We start from the raw sequence: 25948 nt of genomic DNA on the forward strand, positions 1-25948 counted from the left end.
CTCGAAAAAAAACACCCGATATTTTCATTCAGATAATTCAAAAATAATAATTCAATATTGGAACAATTGACGTTCATAGGTATTTTAATAGAGGTCATTTGATGCAATACGGAAACCGCACCTTCATCTAAAAACCATTATTTCAGAAGAATAAGAAACTTTTAATATTTTGGTCATGCGAAAAGTATAACCTTATGTTTTAACTTTATACGGAGATTCGCAGGTTCCTGTATAATGTTAAGTGAAATTTACCCGATACTCAAGGGTACAAAAAATATTGTTGATACTGAGTGTTGTAGTATTTCCAATAAGCTCATCCAATTGGGTTTTTACTGGTATATTTGAGGATAACTTCAATTTTTGAAAATTTGATGTACAGAATGTTTTACATACATGTAACATGAAAAATATTATCGACTCATCGAATGCTCTCAAATACCTTTGGCGAGACCACTATTAGTGAAAGAATGCTTCAAATACGGTGATTTTGCTTCGAAGACAAGAATGACGGTGGAAGAGAGAAGATTTTAGAAGATGCAGAATTGGAGGCGTAACTTGATCGAGACTCGTGTCAAACGCAACAAGAATAGGCAGAATTATTGGGAGTGACGCAACAAGCTATTTTAAAACGCCTGAAAGTCATGGAAATGATTCAGAAACAAGGAAATTGGGTTTCGTACGAGTTGAAGCTGAGATATGTTGAATGGCGTTTATTTGCTTGTGAACAGCTGCTTGCAAGGCAAAGGCGGAAGGGATTTCTGCATCTCATAGGGACTGGAAATGAAAATGGGTCCATTACGACAATAATGCCAGCGCAGAAAATCATGGGTCATGCTTTCACAACGACAGACGAACCGAATGTAATGAATATTGAATATTTACGGTTCCAAGATCATGCTCAGTATTTGGTGAGACCAGCTCGACGTAGTGTATTACTTCAGACGTTGCTCCCTCGGACTATCATTTGTTTCGATCATGAAGAAGTAAAAAATTGGATCGATTCGTGGATCGTTTCAAAATATAACCATTTTTTTCAACGCGGGATGCCCGAAAGTTGAGAGGAAGGAGTGGACAGCGATGGAAAATACTTTGAATCATACATGTATAATTAGTTTTTCATAAAAAAGCCTCGAATTTCGGAAAGAAACGGCGAAAGCAAAGTTGTACGCCTAGGTACGTAGATAAAATGCAACTGGTTCGATATTTCGAAGTGCCATACACTGATTGAGATTATTTTCGGTAACCACTTAGTTCTGATTCGAAAACCGCAAATACCCAGACGATTACACTTACACTTGCCTATTACTGCAAAAATGAATTGTCAATTTGCTGATTTGTGCAATATCAACTTTTTTCTCCAATTTTCCGTGTCGAAACGAAGTTTTGAAGGTGGTCAATCAGATTTGACTCGGTTTACAAACGAGATAAAGAAAACGAATGAAGCAAGACATTCGTATTGACCGATTGACCTTACCGGCGAGACCACACGCTGGTTGTTTATCCGAACAAAATAATTGTTGTTACAAAAGTAATACCTACCGGGAGAAAACCAGAACTGAATCTAGCACGGTGCTAGATTTATTGGTTAATGAAATCAAATGTTTGCATTGGTTTTCGTAACGTGGCTTCGCAAAATAACACATGCCATTCTTGTAAAAAAGAGGACTAGTCTAATTAGCTTGATTGCGGTTTGTTTTTTTGTTTAAAGGAAAAACACTTGCCCCTCTTGAAAATTCTACATTTTGGGAATTAATGTATAAAAGACTGGTAATGTGAACTTTACATACCATATTTTCAGGATTGGGTAAGAATACTGTTTTCTTGTGAGCTGACACATAAAATAAATTGGTATATTCTTAGCGTCTAAATTTGCATTATAATTATGTTGAAACTTTAATTACTATATTGATAGGAAACATTTTTAAACACTCTACTTAATGACAAGAGTTACCAAATCAATACTATCGAAAACTTGTTGAATAAGGTAATATGTTGGTGTACATTTTCCATCAGTATTTTCCTTTTTGTTATTTCGTGCGAATAGCGCGATTTTATATTATCGAGGAAGTAAATTATCGGAAGGAATAGGCAACAGCCTAAAAATTGTCACCGGTTAATTTTACTGGATTTTTCGTATGTTGCAGCATATGAACTGAACAAGGTCTGTAGCTCCAACTCAATCCTATGACTATTTTTCAAGGTACAGAGTATCGAAGTCGGAAAATGGAAATTCTTCAAAGTAAATTTCTCGTAGGAAAACATCTTGAATGGAACACTTTTGCGCGTCAAATAATGCTTATCCATAAGAAAATAATTTTAGACTGGTTTTTAATAAAAATTATGGTTAGATACCGGGTGAGTCAAACATTATTCAGAATGAAATTCGTTTAGTCCATAATTTACTCTGTAAATAAAAAGTTGTCTGCAGAATCTTCCAATTTTTTGTCATTACTTTCAGTTGAATAGGTACACTATTATAATGTCAAACAGTATTGGCTTTGCTATGATCAGTTTTTGAGATTGAAATTATGCAATTTTTCCTTGATAACTAAATCTACGGAGTTGCCATTTTGGTATTTCATATAGAATAACGATTTAGGACCCGTCCAGTTTTCAAGCTGATCACCTCATCAGAACCATAGAAACTTCAAGAATAATATTGAAAAAAATAAATAAATAAAATATTTCCGTGATTAAAGATCCAATCAGGTTGAGATTTCTCACGTATGTATTTGAAGTATAAGCATATCAAATCAAGCATTTTGTTGATAGAGTTGTCAGAACCAAAAACAAATTAAACAGAATATCGAAAAAAACCTTATATTTCAGGGAGAACAGATCCGACCGAGTCCAAATTTTGCCTGAAGGTATACAGAAAGTTCCTGGATTGGAGGTACAAACGAAAATGACAGATTTCTCAGAACATTTCAAGAAAAAAAAACCTATAAACATGGGCCCGTAAACGCTTTGTTCAGATAAAGGGTGTTCGTTTAATTTCTTTCCCGTAGACTCTTCCCTTCACAAGATATTTCAACTTAAAATTGGCATAGTATTTCTAATTTGAAGTTCATGGGATATGCTGATTTTGGAACCAAATCTACAGGGTGATATTTTTTCTGGAACAGTGCCCGCTTCTTTCCTCTAGAACTTTTTTTTGTGGTCCACTATTGGTTTAGAAAAATGTATAAAAAAACCTTTGGTACAATACTACATTTTTTGCTTTCTTTTAGATTTGTCGTATCTGCTACTGATTTCGAGAAAAAACGTCAAAAAATTCAATAGTTATCCTCAAGAAAATATAAAGATACAGGTAGTTAGTTGTGATGAATAAATGAATTATAAGTTTTGTTACTTAGTTATCCATTCTGTGGCGAAGTTAATGAAAATTCGATAAACTGGTATAGTCATCACAAAAAAGTAGGACTACAAAGAACACCCTATATCTCAAAAGTAAGCGTTTGTTTATAGAACTTTTTTCTTGAAATTATCTAGGAATTTCTCATTTCCTATTGCATCTCCAATTTAGGAACACCCTGTAGAAGGAATAATAATTTCAGGACCCTCTCAAAATTTCTGTCTAATAGCTTCTTAAGAACCTTCAAAATTCCAAAAGGAATACAAAACAAAAACAATGAGGAAGGCACTAACGAAGTCTGGAGATTTTGAGTACTCGTCATTTATGCGCCAATTGCACCCATGGAGACCACATACATTCTTATAATATATAAAGTTATGTAGTCTCCAAAGGTTCAATTGGCGCATGAATGACTATCGTTCAAGAGCTTCTCCAAGTTAGAGATTTTCTGGATTTTTTCTTATGAATCAAGAAGTATAAGATCAGAGTAGATTGGCTGTCATAGTCTTGGCCTACTTGTACATCATCAACATTTCACGGAATAAGAAGAATGAAAAAAATTATCTAACTACTCGAATCTTTTCTTGTCCTCATTTCACAACAACACAACGCACATCTTTATCAGTCTCCAAAATCTCAACACACGTCACCTCAAAAAAAAAGTTGATTTTACAAGCTCATCAAAAAGATTGCAGATCAAATAATAGTACTTAGCAAAAGGTCGACATATGTCTTCATTACCTTGTCGCATATTAATTAATTAATAGGTTATAAAGAAAACTAGATCAATGGCAGAAAATGCACATGTTAATTCTATGATTACTCATGTTCACAGATCGTTGAACTCCTTCACGCTCAGTTGGCTGATACTCAGTTCGGTTTCTTGGTTGTGAATGGATTTGAATGTCATTGAGAGATGTTTGGGACATCATTATATGTTATAAGTGCTATCAATGTTATCCTCCGAAACTTTTGTTTTGCACAACACATATGGATCTTAGAATTTTTTCAAAAAAATTTTCAGAATTCTCTATAGAATGTGCGAAATGCAGAATTGAAAATCTGACTTGTTGTCAGGTACTTCTAAACGCCAGTTCATTCATGCGCTCATTGAAGACCACATAACCGTTATATGATATGACTTATTATTATTATATCATTATTGTCGGTTAGTTTATCTAGATAAGCAGTTTTTGTTTTGATGAAGTGATTCTCCTGAAATTCGGCATCAACATTTGAGAGATTATTTTACATATATGTAATGGGTTTCCAATAGCGATGATGCAATTTGAAAATAACAACAAAAAATCAATTATTTATTGACACAATTTTTTTTTCAAAGGTTATGCCATAATAACATAAGTGTTCCTAAAGTGGAGGTACGAAGGAAAAAAGAGATCCCTTGGATAATTAAGAGAGAAAAGTCCTATAAACATAGGCTCGCAAACGCTTTGTCTTCGAAATATAAAGTGTTTCTTGTAGGCCTACTACTCTGTAATGATTATATTAGTTTATCGAATTTTTATTAAACTCCGCTACAGATTGGTTAAAAAGTACCAAAACTTATAATTAATGTATTCATCACAGCTTACTAATTGGATCTTTATAATAATTTGGATTTAGCTAAGAATTTCTAGAAAATTGTTTGATTTTCTCTCTCGAAATTGACATCAGATACGACAAATGTAGAAAAAACCAAAAAGTGTAGTATTGGATTTTTTTAACATACCACAGACCACAACACTACCAGAGGTCCACCAAAAAAAAACTTCTAGAGCAAAGAAGAGGGCACTGTTGCAGAAAAAAAATCACCATTTAGATTGCATTCAAAATTATCATATCACGAAAGCAAAAGCAAAACTTATAGGACTTTTCTTCTAAAATGACCCGAGGAATCTATAATTTTCGTTTGTACCCCTAATTTAGAAACACCCTGTTTATGGAAAATATAATTCAAATGACCACCACTACTTTTCCGTACGTACTGTATTGTGTTAAATCTAGTATAGTATAGTATTCATTACTTTTTCACATAGATTTGGATGTATTTCATAGTTCAAGGTACGTTCAATGTGGATTTATAATAGCTCAGTTGTTGTTGGATTATCAGCATAAATTTGTGTTATTCCAAAAGAAAGAATACACAAGGCGTTAAATCACAAGACCAGGAGAATAATAAACTGGACCATTTATTCTTGAGATAACTTCATCACCAAATTTTGATTTCAAAATATGGATTGTTAATGTGCTGCTGTGTGGCAGGTGACACCGTCTTGTTAAAACTACATATTGCCCAGATTATTCTCAACAATAGTAGGAGAAAAAATAACATTGTTTATGAGTTGACTGTTCGGAAATTTTCTTCTAAGAGATCACTCTTCCAGCATGAATTGCAAACTACACAGTGACTTCATTTGGATGTACCGGGTTTTTCACCATAATTTGACCCCCTCTTTAACTATGTTACTAGAAGAGGTACAAAAAAATGTTTTCTACAAAAGTTTCACGAAAACGACTAGTGTTTTTCAAAATTATTTCACAAAACGAAATATTTTATATTTGACTAGCTATTTTCCTCCTGATTTCGAATATATAACATATATGTGGCCTATCTCTCTTATTCTGCGTACCACAGAGTTCCAAATTTTGAGAACCAGCTGGTAAGCTAAGTAATCAATTTTCAAGTGGAATATTTTTCTATATTTGACTAGCTCTTTTTCCCCTGATTTCGAATATATAACATATGTTCGGCCTATCTCTCTTATTCTGCGTACCACAGAGTTTCAAATTTTAAGAACCACCTGGTAAGCTAAGTAATCAATTTTCAAGTGGAATATTTTTCTATATTTGACTAGCTCTTTTCCCCCTGATTTCGAATATATAACATATGTTTAGCCTATCTCTATTATTTTGAGTACCACAGAGTTTCAAATTTTAAGAACCACCTAGCAAGCTAAGTAATCAGTTTTCAAGTGAAAGGCTGCGATAATTCAAAATGCCCTTTTTTGAGATATCTCGTTGGCTACGATATATGACATACGTTTGTCATTGTATAAAACTATTCATCGAATATGCACTACACAGAAGCGGAAAAATTTGAAATATTTTCGGAGAACAATAAAAATAAAAAAAATACAAGGAGAGAATATATGGAGTTGCATCTATTCAGATTTAGATCATTCGATCTAATTCCAATTCATAGTGAAAAACGTATGTCATATCGTTGCCAACGAGATAACTCAAAAAAGGACATTTTGAGTTATCGCAGCCTTCCACTTGAAAATTGGATTACTTAGCTTGCCAAGTGGTTCTTGAAATTTGAAACTCTGTGGTGCGCAGAATAAGAGAGATAGGCCAAATATATGTTATATATTCGAAATCAGGGGGAAAATAGCTAGTCAAATATAGAAAAATATACAGGGTGTTCCATTTGAAAAAATGAAGTTGCATTTAATATATTGCCCACTCTGTATATATTTCGTTTTGTGAAATCATTTTAGAAAACACTAGTAAATTTCGTGAAACTTTTGTAGAAAACACTTTTTTTGTACTCTTTTAATAACAGAGTTAAAGGGGGGGGGGTTCAAATCATAGTGAAAAACAGAAAAACCCGGTTCCTAATGGTGTATCAAAAATTTCGTGTGGATTTTCATCCCTCCCAATAATGTTCTCATAACTAAATACACACTGAATACAAGTTTTCGATAAAATTGTTCATAATTTTCAAGTTTTTCAAAAGCTATAGCAGAATCACAAAATAAACGACGCGACGTTTATGGTGGTCTAATGGCTTTAGTTCTTGAACCAGTCGAATTTTGTAAGACTGTAAACCCAAATCTGTCCTTCAAACTATGTGTGTTGTTGGATAAACTTACGTTTTCTCTCAAACTTGCTGCTTTGAAATCAATATTCTATGAAGAGAGTGTGTTTTTTTTCTTACTGATACTTTCCAACGTTCTTTCATTCTCTTTCAAATTTGTCTACAATACGACGAATGGTGTTTCGATCAACTGAATAAGAATAATGTTGTCAATGAATTCTTCACACCCTTTTCGACTTTTAGAACAAGAATCATATTCAAATTCTCTTTTTCAATGTATTCTCGTATTTCAGATATTATTCCTCCTTTTCTTATTCTAAAATATCACTAAAAACAAATAGCAGCAATTTTTCATTTTTAAATTGTTACTATTCGTTTGTTTGTTTCAATGTTGTCTATCCCGACTCTCCTAGGGCCTCTAAAAGACCTCTTAAAGCCTATTCAAACATTTCCCAGAAAATGCTCTCATATAATAGACAATAAAAAGTTATATATAGCATCAAAATAAACAAAAAAATTAAGAAAATAATCTCGTTTTATTTTACAATTTATACATCGATAACTTAAAGCTATTAACACAAAGAAAAATCATCAAGAACTGAATCACCATCCGTGTCCCAATTCCAAACCGCTGCTGTAGGACAAACCATGTCCGCCAAGAGCCAAGTCACCAAGTCCATAACCGTAACCGTGTCCAAGGGAAATTGGAGCGGCATAAGATTTGATTACAGGGGCGGCAGCATAAGTCTTAATGATGGGGGCTGAGTAAGACTTGATCAAAGGGGCAGCAGCGTAGGTCTTGATGATTGGAGCTGGGGCTACAATAGCCTTGGATACAATTGGGGCTGGTACGTAAGACTTGGCAATGATGGGGGATGAGACATAGGACTTGGCAAGGATTGGGGATGAGACGTATGACTTGGAGATGATTGGGGCTGAGTATGAGAGAGAGTGTCCCAAACTGAGTGGTGCGGAGTAGGATAATCCATGGTCTAGACCGCCCAATCCGTAGCCTCCGTAGCTTCCGTAGCCCAAGCTACCATAGCCCAAGCCCAAGGATTCTCCGTAGATGCCCCTCTTGTCCTTTTTGGTCTCTCCGGCAGCTGCTACAGCCAATACGGCGAAGGCACAAACCTTTGGAATTCAAGGGAATATTAAAGCTCATTCTAGAATCTGATTGAATTCAAGCACTTTATACTGGACATTTATTGAGCTAGTTCAATTGTTCTTTTGGCCTGAAGACAGTCCATCGAAAATTAGCTGGGCCAATGGCTTAGTGGTAGGACTTAGCATTAGTATAACGAACAGGAGATATTATTAATATAGTCATAACTTGAAGAAAATCAGAGAGCTACTAAGAAATAAAAAGTGAAATATCAAACGTAGAACCAAGCGTGGTATTGAGTTTTGTTTAATCTTGTAACAAGTGGAGATATAATGAAATTAGTTCAAAAATTCAATTTTAAACACTAATTGAAGCATAGGTAGATATAAAGTTTTATTTAATCTTGTGAAAACTTCTCATTAGTTCGTTAAAAATCATTCAAAAAATTTTAAATACTGAGAAATTAAGAGGATTAAGGCTTTGAACCAATTCCCAAATTCTCTTATCAAGTTATTTAGTCTTCAAATAAGAATCTCTTCGATACTATTCATAAATTTGTGGCTAGCTACATAGATTCATTAATTTACATTGATTAGATAAATACACGAAATACTATTTTAATTTCTTAATGAAAAAAAATGTCTGAGAAAAAAAATTCGAGGAGCATAAACAGTTTATCTTCGGTTCATTATTTCCATTGAAAAACTTTCATCCATTTATCAAGAAAAAAAATTAACCCAACTGAAATTTTCACAGTTCAAGTTTTGGAATGAATAAAAAATGTTCTGTACATCAACCAGAACTTTTCACAAAAACTATGCCAAGATATTGCGTACAAAATTGATTATTATACCACATTTATCCTTTTAAATCGAAAACATGCATGAATTTTCCGATTTGAATTAATATTTTTTATATGATGTAAAGAGATTTTTCGTGATTAAAAAAGGGATAAAAATCTCCAATTGAAGTGTAAAGTTTGCAGTGTTTTGAATATACCTATAGTTGAATTTGAAAACTGTGAAGAAAAAAGAACTTTTCTCATAAAAGAAACGTGGGAAATGCATGAAATCTCAATTATAATAAAAATATTATGAATTGAAATAGGTAACTATCGGATGAAGTATTTCTAAGACAGAAAACCTCTATAAAATACAATACAAAATTTTTACAATATGAAACTACAAGATCTAAAAAAACACTGCACAAAATATGTTTTAACTCATCAGTAATTTGAAAAAAATTAATATTTATTATGAAGAATTTTCACAGAACATCTACCCATATCTCCCATTATACCACGTGTCCTTATTGTCCACACGGATACTCACCAAGAATTTCATATTGATGATAGGTGGTTGAAAACACAAAATTAAACGAACTGACTGTTGGAGGCACAGCTGATGTATGATTCTTCACTTGAGAAACACCAGTATTTATACGAAGAGACGGGGGTCACTTTCCTACCCCTGTCTTCAAAGCATGCTACACTTAGGTAACTAGTGCGGTATGCGTATACTTCAATAACACCGTGAATGTGAGAAATGATACACAAAATGGAGTGTGGTCATTGTGCAAGAGATCTATACACGAGATGCTTTCATGTGGCAGGTCACACACAGGAAATTGGCCAAACTGACCTTGGCTAATTAGAAGACGCCTTTGTTTCGTGGATTCGTGAAAAAAAAAGGGGACCGTGGTTGAGGACACCCTTGAGATTGTTGTTGGGATGGGAGTGTACCGTGAGTTTTTTTTTTCATAGAGGTTCAATTGGTTTTGTGCGTTGGAGAAAAGGAAATGTAGTTTGGATTGTGTGTAACGACTGTTGATTTTTTATTGAGATGAAGTTTGAATTTCAAGTGACGGGAGTAGGTTATTTTGTTAATGAAACGCGTAAACCAATTAGAAAAGCAGTGGCGTGAAATCAGTATCTTTTAAGAAAAATTTTGCATGAAGCTTCAAACCATTATTTTACATCAAAATTAATCATATGTGTAATATTCAAAGTGTCAATGTATGCATTTATCACTTTTTGAATCAATTCTCTAGGGGAAACGAAAACTCCCAAGAAAATAAAAAAAAAGTCTTGCCATGAATTCAAGATCATCATCATCATCCTCAGCTAACAACTCATTGTCGGATTAAGCCTCCTTAGTTTTGACCATCTCTCACGATACCTCTCGAAAATTTAATTTTTTGTATCTTACATCTTTAACCCTCACTACAAATAACCTAACAAAATTTAAAAAAAAATCAGTTAGTCCTTCGAAAGGACTACTTAATATTATTCCAGGGTTACCAGATTAGAATTGATAATTTTTTTCGGTGTAGGTATAAACTACAATGCAAAATTTTTGTATACCTCATTTTATTGATGAACTTTATTAGCATACAAAGTTTCTGTGAAATCTGATGTACCTATAAAGTCTGAGATTGATCTGAAAATCTCATCAATGACTCAATTTTGAGAATGAAGTAGGTACCTAAATAAGAATTATTTACACCTTCAAATAGATTTATGTTTGTTCATAGTTGAATAAGAGATAAAACAAGGAAAAATAATTAAAATTATTAAATGACTCTTTTTATTATACCGGGTGTCTCAAGTTATCGTATACAGGCAATATCTAGCTTATTTGACAAGATATTAGAAAAATAAAAAAAATTCTTTGAGTAACATCAAAGTACCTTCCCAATGATGTATAAAAAAGGTTCTCACATTTAACAGCCCTGTGGTAGCTACACCTCACTTTTAATTTTCAAATGGCATCCCCTGTATATTGTCAGTCAAAATTGAGTGTCATTCTATTTGGAATACAAAGATATTATATAATTGTTATTTTTCATTAATAACAACAGAAACAGTAACATTTTGTGCATTATGAAATACAACCAAAATACCTTCTTTGCAATTCAAAAAACGAAGGAACATTTGAAATGAGTTTTTTGTTATAAAAAACATCGGTTATTTAAAACAAAAAATTCATCTACTTCTCACATGTGAAGTTTGTACAGACATGGTTAGATGCATTTCATTTTTATGAGGTTGATCAAATAACGTAAAGGAAGTCACAAAACATCAATTTTTTTTTTGTTATTTAAAAAAAATACCAAGTATGTGCTATCGTTGTATTCCAAATAGAATGACACGCAATTTTCAGTGACAATATACAGGAGCTGCCATTTGATAATAAAAAGTGAGGGGTAGCTACCACAGGGCTGTCAAATGTAAGAACCTTTTTTATACATCATTGGGAAGGTACTTCGATGTTATTCAAAGCAATTTTTTAACTTTTTTATTATATTGTCAAATAAGCGAGATAATGTCTGTATATAATGAGTTTGGAACACCCGGTATTAATAACAATTGTTTATGCTATTTCGCTGTTGTTTCGAATTCTATGGAAAATATTTGAATTATCATAATATGTTCTGAACGAATTTGAGATCGAATATAACATTTTACGACAATGCCAAAAATTATCAATTTTCACTGTAAAATTTCAACTTCTCGTTCAGTACAAAATGTAACTTCGGTAGTTTTACGGTTTTTATGCAACGAAATTTCACGTTCAGCATGAAAAATTGAAAACCACAGAGTAACTGTGTAATGCGATAATCCATAGTCACCGACCCAAATTTTCTGATCTTTTGAAAATTATCGTTTAATATCCCTACCACGAAAAATCCATAAGTATCATCTATGTGATACATATCAATGGCGATGTAAATTTGTGTGTAAATACCTCAACAATTCATTACATGGCTTATAACAGGTGGTAGATGACGAGATTATCAAAGATCAATAAATTACAGCTAATAATAGATTCTTCTTGAGAATAAACAAGCTCCAACTCCGTTACATCATTAAAACCAACAAACTCGATCGAAGCGTAACAAAGTATTTATTGTTGCATTCAAGATTACATTGTAGGTATGTAATTGAATTATAAGTATCATAATTTGGCCAAAATCATATAATTTACTGATTTTATTTGCTGAAAGTGTATTCAATACAGTGAAAAGAGGTCTTTCTATTTATGAGTATCAGGGTACTTCAATAGAAATTATACCATTTAAAATGGTAACACAGTAACATTTTTTTATTTTTCTTGTATGATTTGTGTTCAGTTGATTATGCCATTCGATCATGAAAAGATATACACTTCAAAAACTTTTACAAATTATCGGTCCATGTCAGTTCATGGACGACATTTTTCGGTTAATTGACACACTATACGTTGTATTGTAGAGAATTTTGAAAGTAGTACAAAGTAAGACTTGTTCTTCTTGAATTTATCTCAGTATTCACAAGTGAGCATTGATTTTGATAAAGCATTTAGTAATTTTCAAACGGTGTTCACTCGTGTATCTTTCCATGATTAATTGGTATAACCTGAACACAAGTGATATAAAAAATTTCAAAAAAAAAGTGTTGCCATTATTCCCATTTTGAATTTTATCATTCCTATTGGAAGACTCTTTACTAATTTTTGAGCGATCGTTCCCCGAACAGATCATAATATCGTTTCGTCACGTCTGTATTTCGATTATTTCGAATTACTGTTGACGAAAGAGTGCTCAAATTCGATTCTCTCCGTCTGTCTGAAAACACGTTAACTCTAGAAATCAAGAAAGGAAAAACCAATAAACTTGAATTTTTCGGGAAAGGATATCGAATTTCGCGCGTGAGTTGGTTAATGGGCAAAATTTGACTAGAGGTTACGTTAATATGGCCTTTCGACTTTTTGATTTCCTGATAATTTCAAAACTTTGTATTCGATCGAGATGAAATTTTGGGTTTGATCGAAAAATATCAATTTGAAGGTTTATTCGACTAATTTGGAATTTAATCTGTCCATGTAAAATAATCACTAGAATTGTCATGCCTAATTTCTGGAAGATTGTAACATATAGGAACCCATCATCTAAATTACATTTCATATACAACATAGTCCAACGAAAACTTAACACCTCGATTTTCCGACTTCAAAATGAAAATGTGGACAATCGATCGTACCCGTCAATCTCTGATTCGAGGCGGAACAACTTTTTCGCTTTTTTCATCCCCGTATAACTTCAACCCCATAACGGGGGTGAGCACAACCCCTTTATTTTGAATAGGGATGCTGCGATACCTCATTTTGAAGATCTTATAGAATCTGATACTGAAATTTCGCTTCAAAATTTCCATCGATAACGAAATGACAGGTAAAACAGTGGAAGGGTAAAACTACTGAATAAGTTTGGAATGTGTAAGACACAAATAATATTCTCGAGATAAATTCTACATTGCCTCTTTCACTGTTTTCGCTGTTATGTCATTATCGATGGATATTTTGAAGCAAAATTTCAGGGTCAGACTGTACTCGATTCGATCTTCAAAATTAGTTATCTCAACACCAATTATCCCTATTCAAAATCAAGGTGTTGTACGCACCCTCGTTAGAGGGTTCAAGCTACGGGGATGAAAAAAGCGGAAAATTTGTTCCCTCTCGAATCAGAAATTGACGGGTCTGAGCGATTTTTCACATTTTCATTTTGAAGTCGGAAAATCGAGGTGTTAATTTTTTGTTGGACCACCTTCTATGCTTACAAACATACCATTATACTTGTATGTTGTATCCAAGATCTCGATAGATTAATTGATTCAATACTAATTTTTTATATGATAAGATATTTTATATTAATATCACAATTGATGTTTTTCTGTATATTACATTGTTAAAAAATCCAGAAGATGCTGATACTTAAACAAAATATGTTTTTTGTGGAATGTTTATAGATAGTATTTCGACTTCGACATTTGCGTTTTTTTGGATGTCACCAGTAGAAATACCGTCAAATTGATACTATATGCACCCTACAGGTTTAGAAAGTCTCGAAAGTGCAAAAATGTTTCATATTCTTGTTACATAAATTACTATTTAGAAATTTTGTGATTTTGTGTCACTTATTTTCTGTTCCATGTTAATAGGAAACACTTTGAATATGAAGAGTTTGAAATTAATTGATTCGATCATTTTTAATCTGATACTTCCAATGTAAACGATACCTAATTTTGGCCAATAATGATAACATTTCCTTCAAAAGAGAATGGAACAATAGATATCCCAATATACTACGCTCATCAACAATTCAAATCGACACAATAATCCACATGATGACATTCAGAAATTAGGAAACCGAACGATTTTAATTGCTGAGAAACCGGCAAGAAATTCATATTACAAGTGTAACATCGTTAAAGAAACCTTTATTATCGACTTTCTTGTCATAAACAAAGCTTTTGTTTCACTTTTTCGGTTACCAAATGAGAAATACTCCAAATGAGTTGATATTTATGCATTTATGCAACATTAATAGTGTTCGATCTTTTGATACAGAATGAATACCTAATTGGGAAATAATTACAACTGCTCCAATTTTAATCAGTCTGGTTTTACATCAAACTCAAATTAATCGGTTTTATGCCTCAAAGACGTTTTTCTATTTTGTCAATGTTTTTTTGATCGATGAAGAAAGTTTTTTATGATTCAAACTATATTCAAAAGTTTTTCAATTCTGCACACTTACATGCATTATGAATGCAATGAAGACTTCATGATGAGTATACCCAAATATTTTATCTTTTTCTTTGATTTTCATCTAAGAGAAATCCAAGCCTGTTAGGAAACTAATTTATATGCATGGCGTTTTACTCATAGGCAAATACGACAACAAATGCAATTAATGATAGTAACGATGCTATCTATTAACTGATGAAGACAGAAATATTTTCAACGAAGAATGTCAGATGAATTTTTATTGTGGACATTCCATGAAGAGTTATTCGTAAGTACGAAAATTACTGGATTGTACGACCATTTCGAGCATTCTTAATCATAATTGTTGTCTTTATTGTACCCAATGAGAATACTTGAAAGACTAATTCCACATTTTTAGCGAATTTCAGTAATACCTGATGAAACTTCAAATTCGAGGTCTAATGATGAGATATCCCGAATTTTGGCAATTGGAGCAAAATAGATGAAACATTTTCGAGCTCTTTTTTTAGAAACAAAAAATAAATTAAAACCTATAGCTCTTTTATTTTAAAGTATTTTTTCAGCCCTGGGTAGTGCCTACAATGTAAGTCACCTAGAAAAGATGGCATTCATAAACAGATTTGGGGATATATGAAAGTGTTCCCGAAATTATTTTTTGAATAATGGTGAAAAAAAAATTATGGGGATCAGTGAGAAATTTTACGGATTTGTTCCCTTAGGAAAAATGGCTGGAGCTGATTTCGAAAAAGGTATAGTTAGCGAAGTAGAAGAAATATCACTCAAAAATATGAGAATAGGTACAGGGTTGCGATAGTGTGAGTAATATGAAGGAAAAGGACAATTTTTTTTTGTTTTTTCTTATATATCCTTTATAGAAATTTACAATCTACTCTACACACACAAGTATTAAGTAAGTGTGATGAATTTAAAATGACATGATCACACAGATGATGAACCAGAATCAGATTATGCTTAATCTGCTAACAACACTTGTGAATAAACTGCATTAAAATTCAAGAGCTTCATACGTATAACTTAATGGAATGCGAACGGCCTTCCAAACCACAAAGATGAGTTAAAAACTTTTATTGATTTATATAAAATAGATATATCTAATGCTGATTTCAGAAACCCACTTCACTGAAAGAACTTTTTTCCAACTCCCACACTATAGTACATATTCCGCCGAACATCCAAATGGTAAAGCACAGGGTGGGTCAGCTATACTTATTCGGAAGAACCTCAAGCACCATACACTGCCAAATTTTGTGACTGAAGAAATACAAGCTACAAATATAACAGTACACACGGAAACGTGGAGCTTCGATTTATCATCAGTTTACTCACCACCACGACATAGTATAACCGAAAACCAATATATGGAGTTTTTTCAGAACTTCTAGCGAAGATTCATAATTGGAGGAGATTGGAATGCGAAGCATAACCACTGGGGATCACGATTAATAAATCCTAAAGGACGTAACTTGATGAAGGTTATAACAAGCAGAAATCTTCATGTTGTTTCTTCCGGAACACCAACATACTGGCCAACTGATCGGAACAAAATTCCAGGCATCCGAAAGGACAAATGTTTATTTTTTCCCTACCAATCCTAAAATGAATACAATGTTTTGTACAGGTTTGAATTTGTTGGTTTTTTGTTGATGAACATTTCCCTTTTTTACTATCAACATTTTTCAAAAGTTATTTTTTCATTTCCCGGTAAAAGACCCCGATTGACCAATATTAATTTTTTGCATTCTGCACAGTTGACTTCTGTCAGGCCGGCAAATTGGGTATCTGCCTAGGGCGGCAGTTTGGCTAGCGACAGCTCTGATCACTTTTGAGGGAACTATGTTGACGAATAAAGTCTATTTTTTCATAAAAAAAGTGGTTTTACTGGTTAGGACCGGATTATGTTGAGTGAATCATTGCAAGAATTGCTATAGCAGGAAATTGCATAAAATATCTCGTAACAATATGCATCAATACAGTCCAAAATTGACAGACAGAACGCTGAACGTCCGTTCTACAAAAAGTGAAACAACGATTTTTGAGTGAAGTTTTGAGGTCGAACAAGAAAATTTTGTCATCGTCTAACAATAAGACCTATCGAATTATCCAATACCCAATTATAAAACACGAAGAGCATCCGTAGCCCGAGGCAATTTCGTGGTCCAGCTGATCCGATCGTCAGCCTCCCATTCATCTCCAGCTCAATGGAGCCGAATCTCCGAAATCTTCGTTTATGCAAATGCAAAACTCGAAGTGTTTGGAAATTGTTACGGCTTAGAATCGACGCCCAGTCTGGTGTTACGTAAGCGGGACTGAAGTACTCGCAGGAAAAGATATTTAACTAGTTTAATACCGCAATAAGTCTGGATGACAATCTAATTTATATCGGAGTATCGTATTTGAATTATTACGTTTGGTTATAATTGGTCGATGTCACGATTATTGGACTGTTACTTCTGACATGCAGATATGGAATCGACTGGTGAATGTAATTACTGCAATTCCCTGCGTCATGGTACATCCGATGCGTTCAAACAAATCGTCAATGCTTATTTTCTCCATTTTATTCAATTAACTCATGTTGATGAGAACATTAAGGTATATGATTATTTTCTTCAAGTCATAAAAAACACGATTTTCTACATAAAATCTATTCAGATAATTGAAAAACTCACAAGAACTTTTTGATGCCGATTAATTTTTTGTTTGTCCTTTTCAGTGGTTTTCATTATATCTTTTATTAGTAATTCTGATAATTGGGTAATTAGGTATTGATGAAATATTATAAAAAACTTAAATCATTCGGATGACCTGAATTGATGGTTACCTTTAAGAACTTCAATCGAATTTTTAAAAAACTATATAGGGTGAGCCACGGTCGATGGTATCTTGCACTTTACGGAAAGCGGAAGTTACGATTTTTTTGAAAACTAACTGCTCGCCCCAACATCGCACGTTCTGTCAGGAAACCCAAAATACATCCTTCGAAGTATCAAATTATACTCTATAATTGTTCGCTCGGTTGGAGGAAAAAAAAACTTTTTTCTTTTCTGTACGATTATTTCGAAAATATTTTGTTGTATAAACCTTCTCATGACAGTAATAAACATAACAAAAAAGAATTATCCAATTTGGTGCAATCCTTTGAACGTGATGCCCTTACATATTATCCATAGTTCCTCTTTAAGATATACAGGGCGAGTCTTTGACTTGAACTTATATTTCAACCGAAAATTCTTGAGGTCAAAGAAAACACTTTTCTCTATTTCAGTATCGTAATGAGTTCATTACACTACTAAAAACAGTGCTGTAATAAACTCATTACAGCATCGTTTTCAGTTATATTTTTCATTTTGTGGTTGTCTATACTAACTTCCAATCCTATAGAATTTCAACAAACGTTAATAATTGTCAATATAATATAATTTGGATATAGTGGATTATTCGCAAATTCTCTTGAATCGGTGTTAAATAGATTTCGTCAGACATAATTCACAAATTTAATGCGTAATTGTAAATTATTTCAAAATTCGAAACGTACGAGTCATATTCAAATTCCGTAATCTGTCAATTTTCGTAACAGTTACACCAACTGCCAAGATACAAAACAAAAGTCACTAGGATGTATAATCTGAATTTTTCATTGAAAGTCGACAATATTTCACAAAACTTGACCGAAATAGAGAAAATATCATCTAATACTCGTTACAGAAGGCAATTCCAACACTCATGCGTTCGAAAAGGCATAGGAAAAGGAATTGTAGCCCATTCTGCAACTTCTTTCAGAATATACTTTTTTCCTTTACCTTTTTACGATTTGACTCTGTTGAAAAGATACAGGCTGTTGAAAATTCATTAAAAAAATGTAATTTTTAGTTAGATCTCGCAAATGGAACGGAACCGAAGGAAATGATTTTTGGAATAATGTTTTTAATTGATGTGATGAATCATTTCCGAACATAAAATTCCATCGAAGTCCGGTTAACTCCAGAATTCCCGATATTTTGAGTGAGAAAAAAAACCGAATCAGGAATCTTCGGTTGAAATATATGTACAAGACAAGGATACACCCTGTATAGATTTGGTTTCTTGAGTAGGAAGCACTGCTCTAAAGATTTAAAATATTTTCAACGCTGTGTTATAGCCGCTCATATAAAAAAGATTATCATAATTTGAAAGCTCTATGACATTTCATGGGTATCTAAATAAATGTATCTTAATATTGCCATTGAAACCTTACAATTTAGGTATAGGAATATGTTATATCGTCCGAAAGGAAATTTCATTTTCTTTCGATACATCTTATGATAATATGCAGGTCATTCTATTTGAAAAAAATGCACATTTCAATTATTTTAGTAGATATGTCTTGTTGAAGCCTGTTTTTTCGAACAACCCTGTATGGTTAAGAACGTATTTCATAACACGTAAGTGATACATAGGATATTGGTAATCCCTACCCTAAATTTCAGCTTTTTAGGGTTTCTACTACCGAAGTGAAAAATATTTCCTATATTTATAGGAAATTATCCAAGGAATCTCGAATGGGCTCACAAACCCTTTGTTTTCGAGATAAAGATGTTTCTTGTAGTCCTTCTTTTTGTGATAGTCATACGAGTTTATCGAATATTTATAAATCATTGCTACAGATCGGAAAAATAAACACCAAACCTAAAATTAATTTATTCATCACAGATTACTAACTGGATTTGATGATACATAATTTGGATTTTCCTGATTATTTCGAGATAAGTGTTTGATATTTCTTCTCTTAATAGTCTAAATAGGTAGCAGATACGACCAAAATATAAGGAACAAAAAAGTTGAGTATCAAACGATCCTGAAAGTCGGTGCCGCAATCACACGAGGGAAAAAAAATACTTTCTCCACATGTTGCACACTATTTTTTTCCTGCAACTACACTAATTTAAAGAACACAAGTAATGTTAATGTACCTGATTATCAAAATATCTTTCGTTGTCAGTACTACTTATGCTTTTTTGCGCCTCCATAGAAATTAGTTTTCATAAGCCCAATTTCATTGGTCTATCAAGCGTGGTGGGGGCAAAGTGCCGTGAGGAATAATATTTCTCACACATGAGGAATAATTTTTCTCACCCATGAGGAATAATATTTCTCACAGTATCTCAATACATAGTTTTGCAATTGAGTATGCTATGAAATATAGGCTACTTTTCATAACAGTTGCAGTCAATGCGTTTATTTTGCGATCTACAATTGACTTTCTGACTTTATTTTCTAAGCTATCTTGAATTTGAGAAATTTCAAAATTTCCACCGGCTTGCATGTTTAACACCCTGTTGCCGGAAGGTTTATTAAAACTTAATGCCTATTATAATAGCTACTTGCACCGTTTAAAGAAGGGTTAAAATTTTAATGCGGCATTAAATCTTAATGAATATTCCTGCAACCAGCTGTGAAACAAGCGACACTATGTTAATTTAGTCACTTAATTTGAGAAGTGAAATAGTTGCTGTGATTGATTTGATAGTAATAAATTATTTTACATATTCTTTCAAGAATAATCGTATAAACCTTCAAATTGATTCTTACATCTTTCAATAAACTGGTCCAGAATATTAGATTTCATATATCAAGAAAAGGCCTCATCTCATCAAAAAACACTTCAAATGTCAATGTCACCTAATTTGAATTCAGTTTCTACACGCACTCATCTCTTTTGCGTGGTCGATTGTTTTCGTTTTTGACACAGATTGTGAAAGCAAACCGATGTCCCATCAGAGAACCGAATTTCTAAAATCAGAAATTGCCGATATTGGTGCACTAGATCAAGGTTCCCAACTTGCATAATTTGTTACCGAATTGATGATCTACGACATTTCTGTTTCTACAAAACCGATATTTTATGGATGCATATGAATGACAATTTTGACATCGTTTCTTGATTTTTCGATCGGTATATAAGGATGGGGTGAAAATTTTATCATCAGTATCAATCGTTCATCCTTGTGGAAAGCATCTGATATATTATCACCATGAAATTCTTGGTAAGTTCAATTGAGTTAAAAAATTACATAGTCTGAAGAATTTTTGAAATGATCATCCAGTTTCCAAGTTATACCCCGTGTTAATTAAACCTACAAACAATTGATTGAATCGCTGAATAAAAAAGATAAAAAATAATAAAATATAACAAAATTAATGCTTTTGGTATATACCTATATCTCGAATAATAGCACAATACCAGATAATCTGAAACTAAAAATAATAATTTCTAAACATTTCATAATTTGTACTTGTACTTCATTCTGTTGAATTATTTCATGTTTCATTATTATAATTTCATATTCAGGGTAACTCTATTTTTATTGCCTTTTCTGGATTATCATTTTCATTTTTAATTCTTTATATTCACAAATAGATCAATATTCTAAAAACTTTTTTTCAAAAATCGTTGTAGAAAGCCTACTTTCTCAAGGAAAATTCAGATCACAAAATACACTAAATGCAAAAATAGTAAATTATTTCATAAGAAGGAGAAGTGTCACTTTTCATGGCGAGCCTGTGTTTACCCGCCGACCGAAGTCCTATAAACAATTTCTTTGTTTTCGAGATACAGGGTGTTGGGATTTTTTCAAGTTCCCCTCACAAAATATTCAATTTGAATTTGGCATAGATATTCCAATTTCATGTTTTCATCATCTGATATGCTACCTTTGATTGCAAATCTACAAGGTGTTTTTTTTCTGGGACAGTGTTGCTTTTTTTCCCGAAATCTTCATTTTGCTAATCACTGGCAGATTAGAAAAATGTAAGAAGAAACTTTGGTTCAGTTCAACACTTTTTGGTTTCTTGTAGTTTTGTCCTATCTGCTACTGATTTCGAGAAATGAATTCAAACGATTATTAAGATCCAAATTATTATTAAGATTCGGTAGGTAAGCTGTCATTACAGCTTACCTACTGAATCTTAATAATAATTAATTAATTAATAATAACTTAATTAATCTATTCATTAATAGATTAATTAAGTTTTTGGACTATTTAATCTTTTTATGTAACGGTGATGAATAAATATTCAATAAACCGGTATAATCATCACAAAAAATTAGAACTACAAGAAGCAACCTGTCTCTTGAAAACAAAGTGTTTGCTGGCTCATGTTTACATTACTTCTTTCTTAGAATTGGCCAAGGAATCTATCATTTTCCTTTGTACCTTCAATTCAGGAACACCTCGTATATCTTATTCATTGTTATATTGTACAATTATTAACCATAAGTTGAATTCCAAATATTTCATATGCTATGTCCACTTTATTTCTGAAAGTTTCCTTAATATTTCCTTCGGTATTTCCATCCCCCATGCCTCTTTAAAGCAATTATATCTGCCTCAGCATTGACCAAAATCATTGCAGATGACCGACGGTAATAATGTCCTTTGTTCATGTGTCTCTTTAAAAATATTCTGGACAACAAGTAACATATGGAATATTTTTCATTGCATGGACCAATCCCCGTTACATATTTTGACAGTAAAATAGTTGAATTAGAAGATTGATATAAATATCAAATGACCACTTGGTGGGTGTGTCATCCTTGATAGTAATATCTTCATCCCATGAATTTTTTTCCAATATATCAACATTTGGAAAGTATAGAAAGTGAAAAGATGTCCTCTAAATTCGTAGAATTAAAACGATCTGAAGCGTCAAAGTTGAATCTCGCACAAATTATTACACTCAATGATCTGAATATCATTAAGAGACACGCTTATGAATGGTCCATAAAAATGTAAATCTTATTCGTTCCTACTCTTATTAGGAAATGACACAGTACAGTGAAGCAACATTTTTCGGTTGATATTGGATATTAACGGTGAATTACGCAACTGTAGTAATTGTATTGTCCTTCGTGAGAATATTTCTTGAAGATATTTCGGCAGTTTTTGAATCGGCGCGATTGATCTCCTCCAACTGGGAAAAATATTGAATTAAATAGAATGTAATTCTAAATTTCGTAACATTAAACCGTAGCTTAGCGCAAAATCTGTTTTAAAAACTGTTAACGGCGTATAATTCAATTACAAAAGAATCGTAATACCTATGTAAATAATATGTAGGCTTCACATAAAAAGTAAAGGTTTTTCAATAAAATTATTATAACATGTGACCAAAATTCCTGAAATTTAAGAAAATTCAGAATTTAAAAAAATTAGAAAAGCTCCCACTTGACATCAGGAATGCTTGACATTCTTTCATTCATGCACCAATTGCACCCTTAGATTGGAATGTTTGAATAGTTTGGAATGAATGACCAATCGCTCAAAAGAACTTAACTTCACTTCGGTGCTTCACTTTTTTCCACTTCTTGAATTATCTACGATCTGGCGACGTGATCATCATGAAACTTCACATGAAGCTCAAATTTTTTATCTCAAATATAAATTCATTAAAACATTTCGATCAAATATGTAGTTTCAAAATCACCAAAAAAACAAAATTTCGAACAGCCATACTTACGGAACCCCTTGTCGGATTTTGTCTATTAACGAATTTAACCAATCAATTCGAGATCCGAAACTATCCTGAAAATATCTAGCTTCTAGGTTTAACCGTTCAAGAGTTTTCGTGGTTGCGAACGGACGGACAGAATCAAATTTGAGAACGAATTTATTACCACTGTAGCAGTGAGTCAAACCCTATCATTCGAGACCATTGTTGCTCAAAATTTGAAAATTACAGATATAACTAAATAATGGCGTGATCGATTCGGTAAAGGACATAACTTTCACTGTCATCATTGCTTAGAAAACTTCACTTGTTTCTCTGAAATAGGAAATATAAATGAAAATATTCTGAAGTTTTTCCTTCTTCTCGGTATAAAATATGCTAATTGGATAATTGAAATTTAATAATTTTTGAAATATCAGAGAAGTCGTCTGAAAAATGCTTCATTACATCAAAGAAGCCGCTCAATAAACCGATCATCTGGTTAAGAGAGAATGCCGACAATCTTGATGAGTTGAAACATAAATAACGAAAGCATTGAATGCCATGCCGACTGAGATATTTATGATTAAAGCGCAGTATCTTATGTATGGTTTCCCATATAATTTGAAGATATTTTCTTTTTTCTGGCATTGTATTTTCATTGGCTACTACTGAATTTATATGTTTTGTTCGTTATAATATTAATGAAAAAAATCACAACAAATCAGAGATTAGGTACTTATAAAAACATAAAACAAAAAATTGTTTGCACATAAAATCTTTCTGATCTTGGAAGCAAGGCAGCGTTGAACGGGGTCGACATCTGGATGGGATATCACTCTCATCTCGCTCCGAATATATTCCAATTTTTTTTTTCGTTACAGATCGTCGCTGCCGCCATTTTGGGTGTCTCCATGGCCGGAGCACCAGAAAATAGAGGAAAACGTGGTTTGGTGAGCAGCCTAGGCTACGGTCTCGGCTACGACGCTTCCCTTGGACTCTCTTCCCTGCATCTTCCCCTCGCTTCTTCAGTACTCTCTGCACCATCCATCTCAGCAATCTCATCACCAACTGTCATCAAAACTGTGCAGACAGCTCCCATCATAAATTCCCATCTGCCAATCTCCACCTCTGTGCTGTCAGCTCCAACTGTCATCAAAACTGTCCAGACCGCCCCTGTTGTCAGTCACGTGGTGTCTCAACCCCAGGTTTTGAGCGTTGGTTCTTCCTTAGGATTGGGATCTTCTTTGGACCTTCACTCTGCTGGTCTCCTCAACAGCTACAACTTGGGAGGTATTCCAGTAACTGGTCATGTTAGTGACCTCTACAACTTGGGAGGTATTCCAGTAACTGGCCATGTCAGTAACGTCCACGCTTGGTGAACAGTTGTGTAGATTCTACATGTGATATTCTTTTATTGTTGTAAATGATGTAAAGAAAAAATATATATTATTTTCCGAAATATTCAAGCCTTCTATTTATTTTGGGAGTGAATTTTGAAAAATTTACGAAGATTTGGGGGATTGATCGAATGGCCACATCATTCCCAAGAGTTGCTTTGGTAGATTTCATAAGAATCATGAAGTAGACTCCCATGAATTATTGAGATTGTATTTTTTCAAGAAAGCAAATGAAATAAAAACATATCATGGTATAGATATATTTGTCCTTATGTGCTGATAAGATTAAATTTTCATTAATAATCACTCATGAGTCAAATGTAATGGTAATTATGGAGAACACTCCAATAATAGTTATGTGGTCTTCAAAGGTTGCAATTTGCTCACAAAAGCTCTTGACTTCTCATCAGTTCCTTCTATTTTTCTCGATATTCTACTTGAATTATTTATGGATCTGAATGGCATTAACTCGAAATGGCCCACAAAGAATAAAATAGAGCAGTATCAGTACTATGGGGGGTAAAGATTTTAAGTAAAATAATATCGTTTCAAAAATATCTGTTGAACCGACATAAATTGGTGGCCTTAGTGTAGCTAGGAGGTGAAACGTTAAAAAGTACAGATAAAGATAAAGAAGAAGTAAACAAGGATGAAAGTGTGTATGTCTGGTTACCCTTTGGCCATAATATTTATTTATTTTCTAATACCATACCTTACAATTCATATTTGTTTGCAATTGTCAGAAATTCCACTAAAGAAAAACATAAAATATTTGCTTGAAATCCAAATACAATAGAAGGTAAAAACCAGCTAACAGCGGGACCAAACTACTCTTGCATCACAATTCAAAAACTCAACAATACTGTAAAAGGCACATTGAAGCAGCATACTCTCATACTTTGCTTGAACTTATATGTGGGCAATTCCTGAATAGCCGAATGGATGATATCAAGGAGCTTTATCCTCTCATAGGAAGCATCACTTTGAGTTTTACTTAAGCGACATCTTTCAGTTCTAAATTAATGTCTTCCTCGCGTACAATAATCCTGATTAGACCCGATAATATCGAAGTTACCCCTATTCTTGTGCACAAATATCAACACTTCCAGAATATATAAAGATAGGAATGTTAGGATTTTCCTATCTGTGAAAGGGGGCTTGCAATCATCGCGATTACCTGCAGCAGAAACTATCCTGAGGGTTCTCCTCTGCAACGCAAAAATTCTGTGGCAA

The 25948-nt window shown here is 33.1% G+C and overlaps 3 protein-coding genes across 3 annotated transcripts in view; 1 reads left to right on the forward strand and 2 right to left on the reverse strand.

The window, feature by feature from the left end:
- Positions 1–25948, reverse strand: part of LOC123684799 — a 69136-nt gene that overhangs the window by 24198 nt on the left and 18990 nt on the right. The window lies entirely within an intron of this gene.
- LOC123684797 (cuticle protein 63-like) lies at positions 7693–9819 on the reverse strand. The gene is made up of 2 exons (XM_045624248.1): positions 9612–9819; positions 7693–8309 (listed from the first exon to the last, which is right to left on the reverse strand). The coding sequence occupies exons 1-2, from the start codon at positions 9621–9623 to the stop codon at positions 7779–7781; spliced, it is 543 nt and encodes a 180-aa protein (XP_045480204.1). The 5' UTR covers positions 9624–9819; the 3' UTR covers positions 7693–7778.
- On the forward strand, positions 20741–24779 carry LOC123684798. Its single transcript, XM_045624249.1, has 2 exons — positions 20741–20872; positions 24200–24779. Exons 1-2 carry the CDS (start codon positions 20861–20863, stop codon positions 24695–24697), a joined length of 510 nt encoding a protein of 169 aa, XP_045480205.1. The 5' UTR covers positions 20741–20860; the 3' UTR covers positions 24698–24779.

Source organism: Harmonia axyridis, chromosome 7 (assembly GCF_914767665.1).
Source record: "Harmonia axyridis chromosome 7, icHarAxyr1.1, whole genome shotgun sequence".
Classification (NCBI taxonomy): Eukaryota; Metazoa; Arthropoda; class Insecta; order Coleoptera; family Coccinellidae; genus Harmonia; species Harmonia axyridis.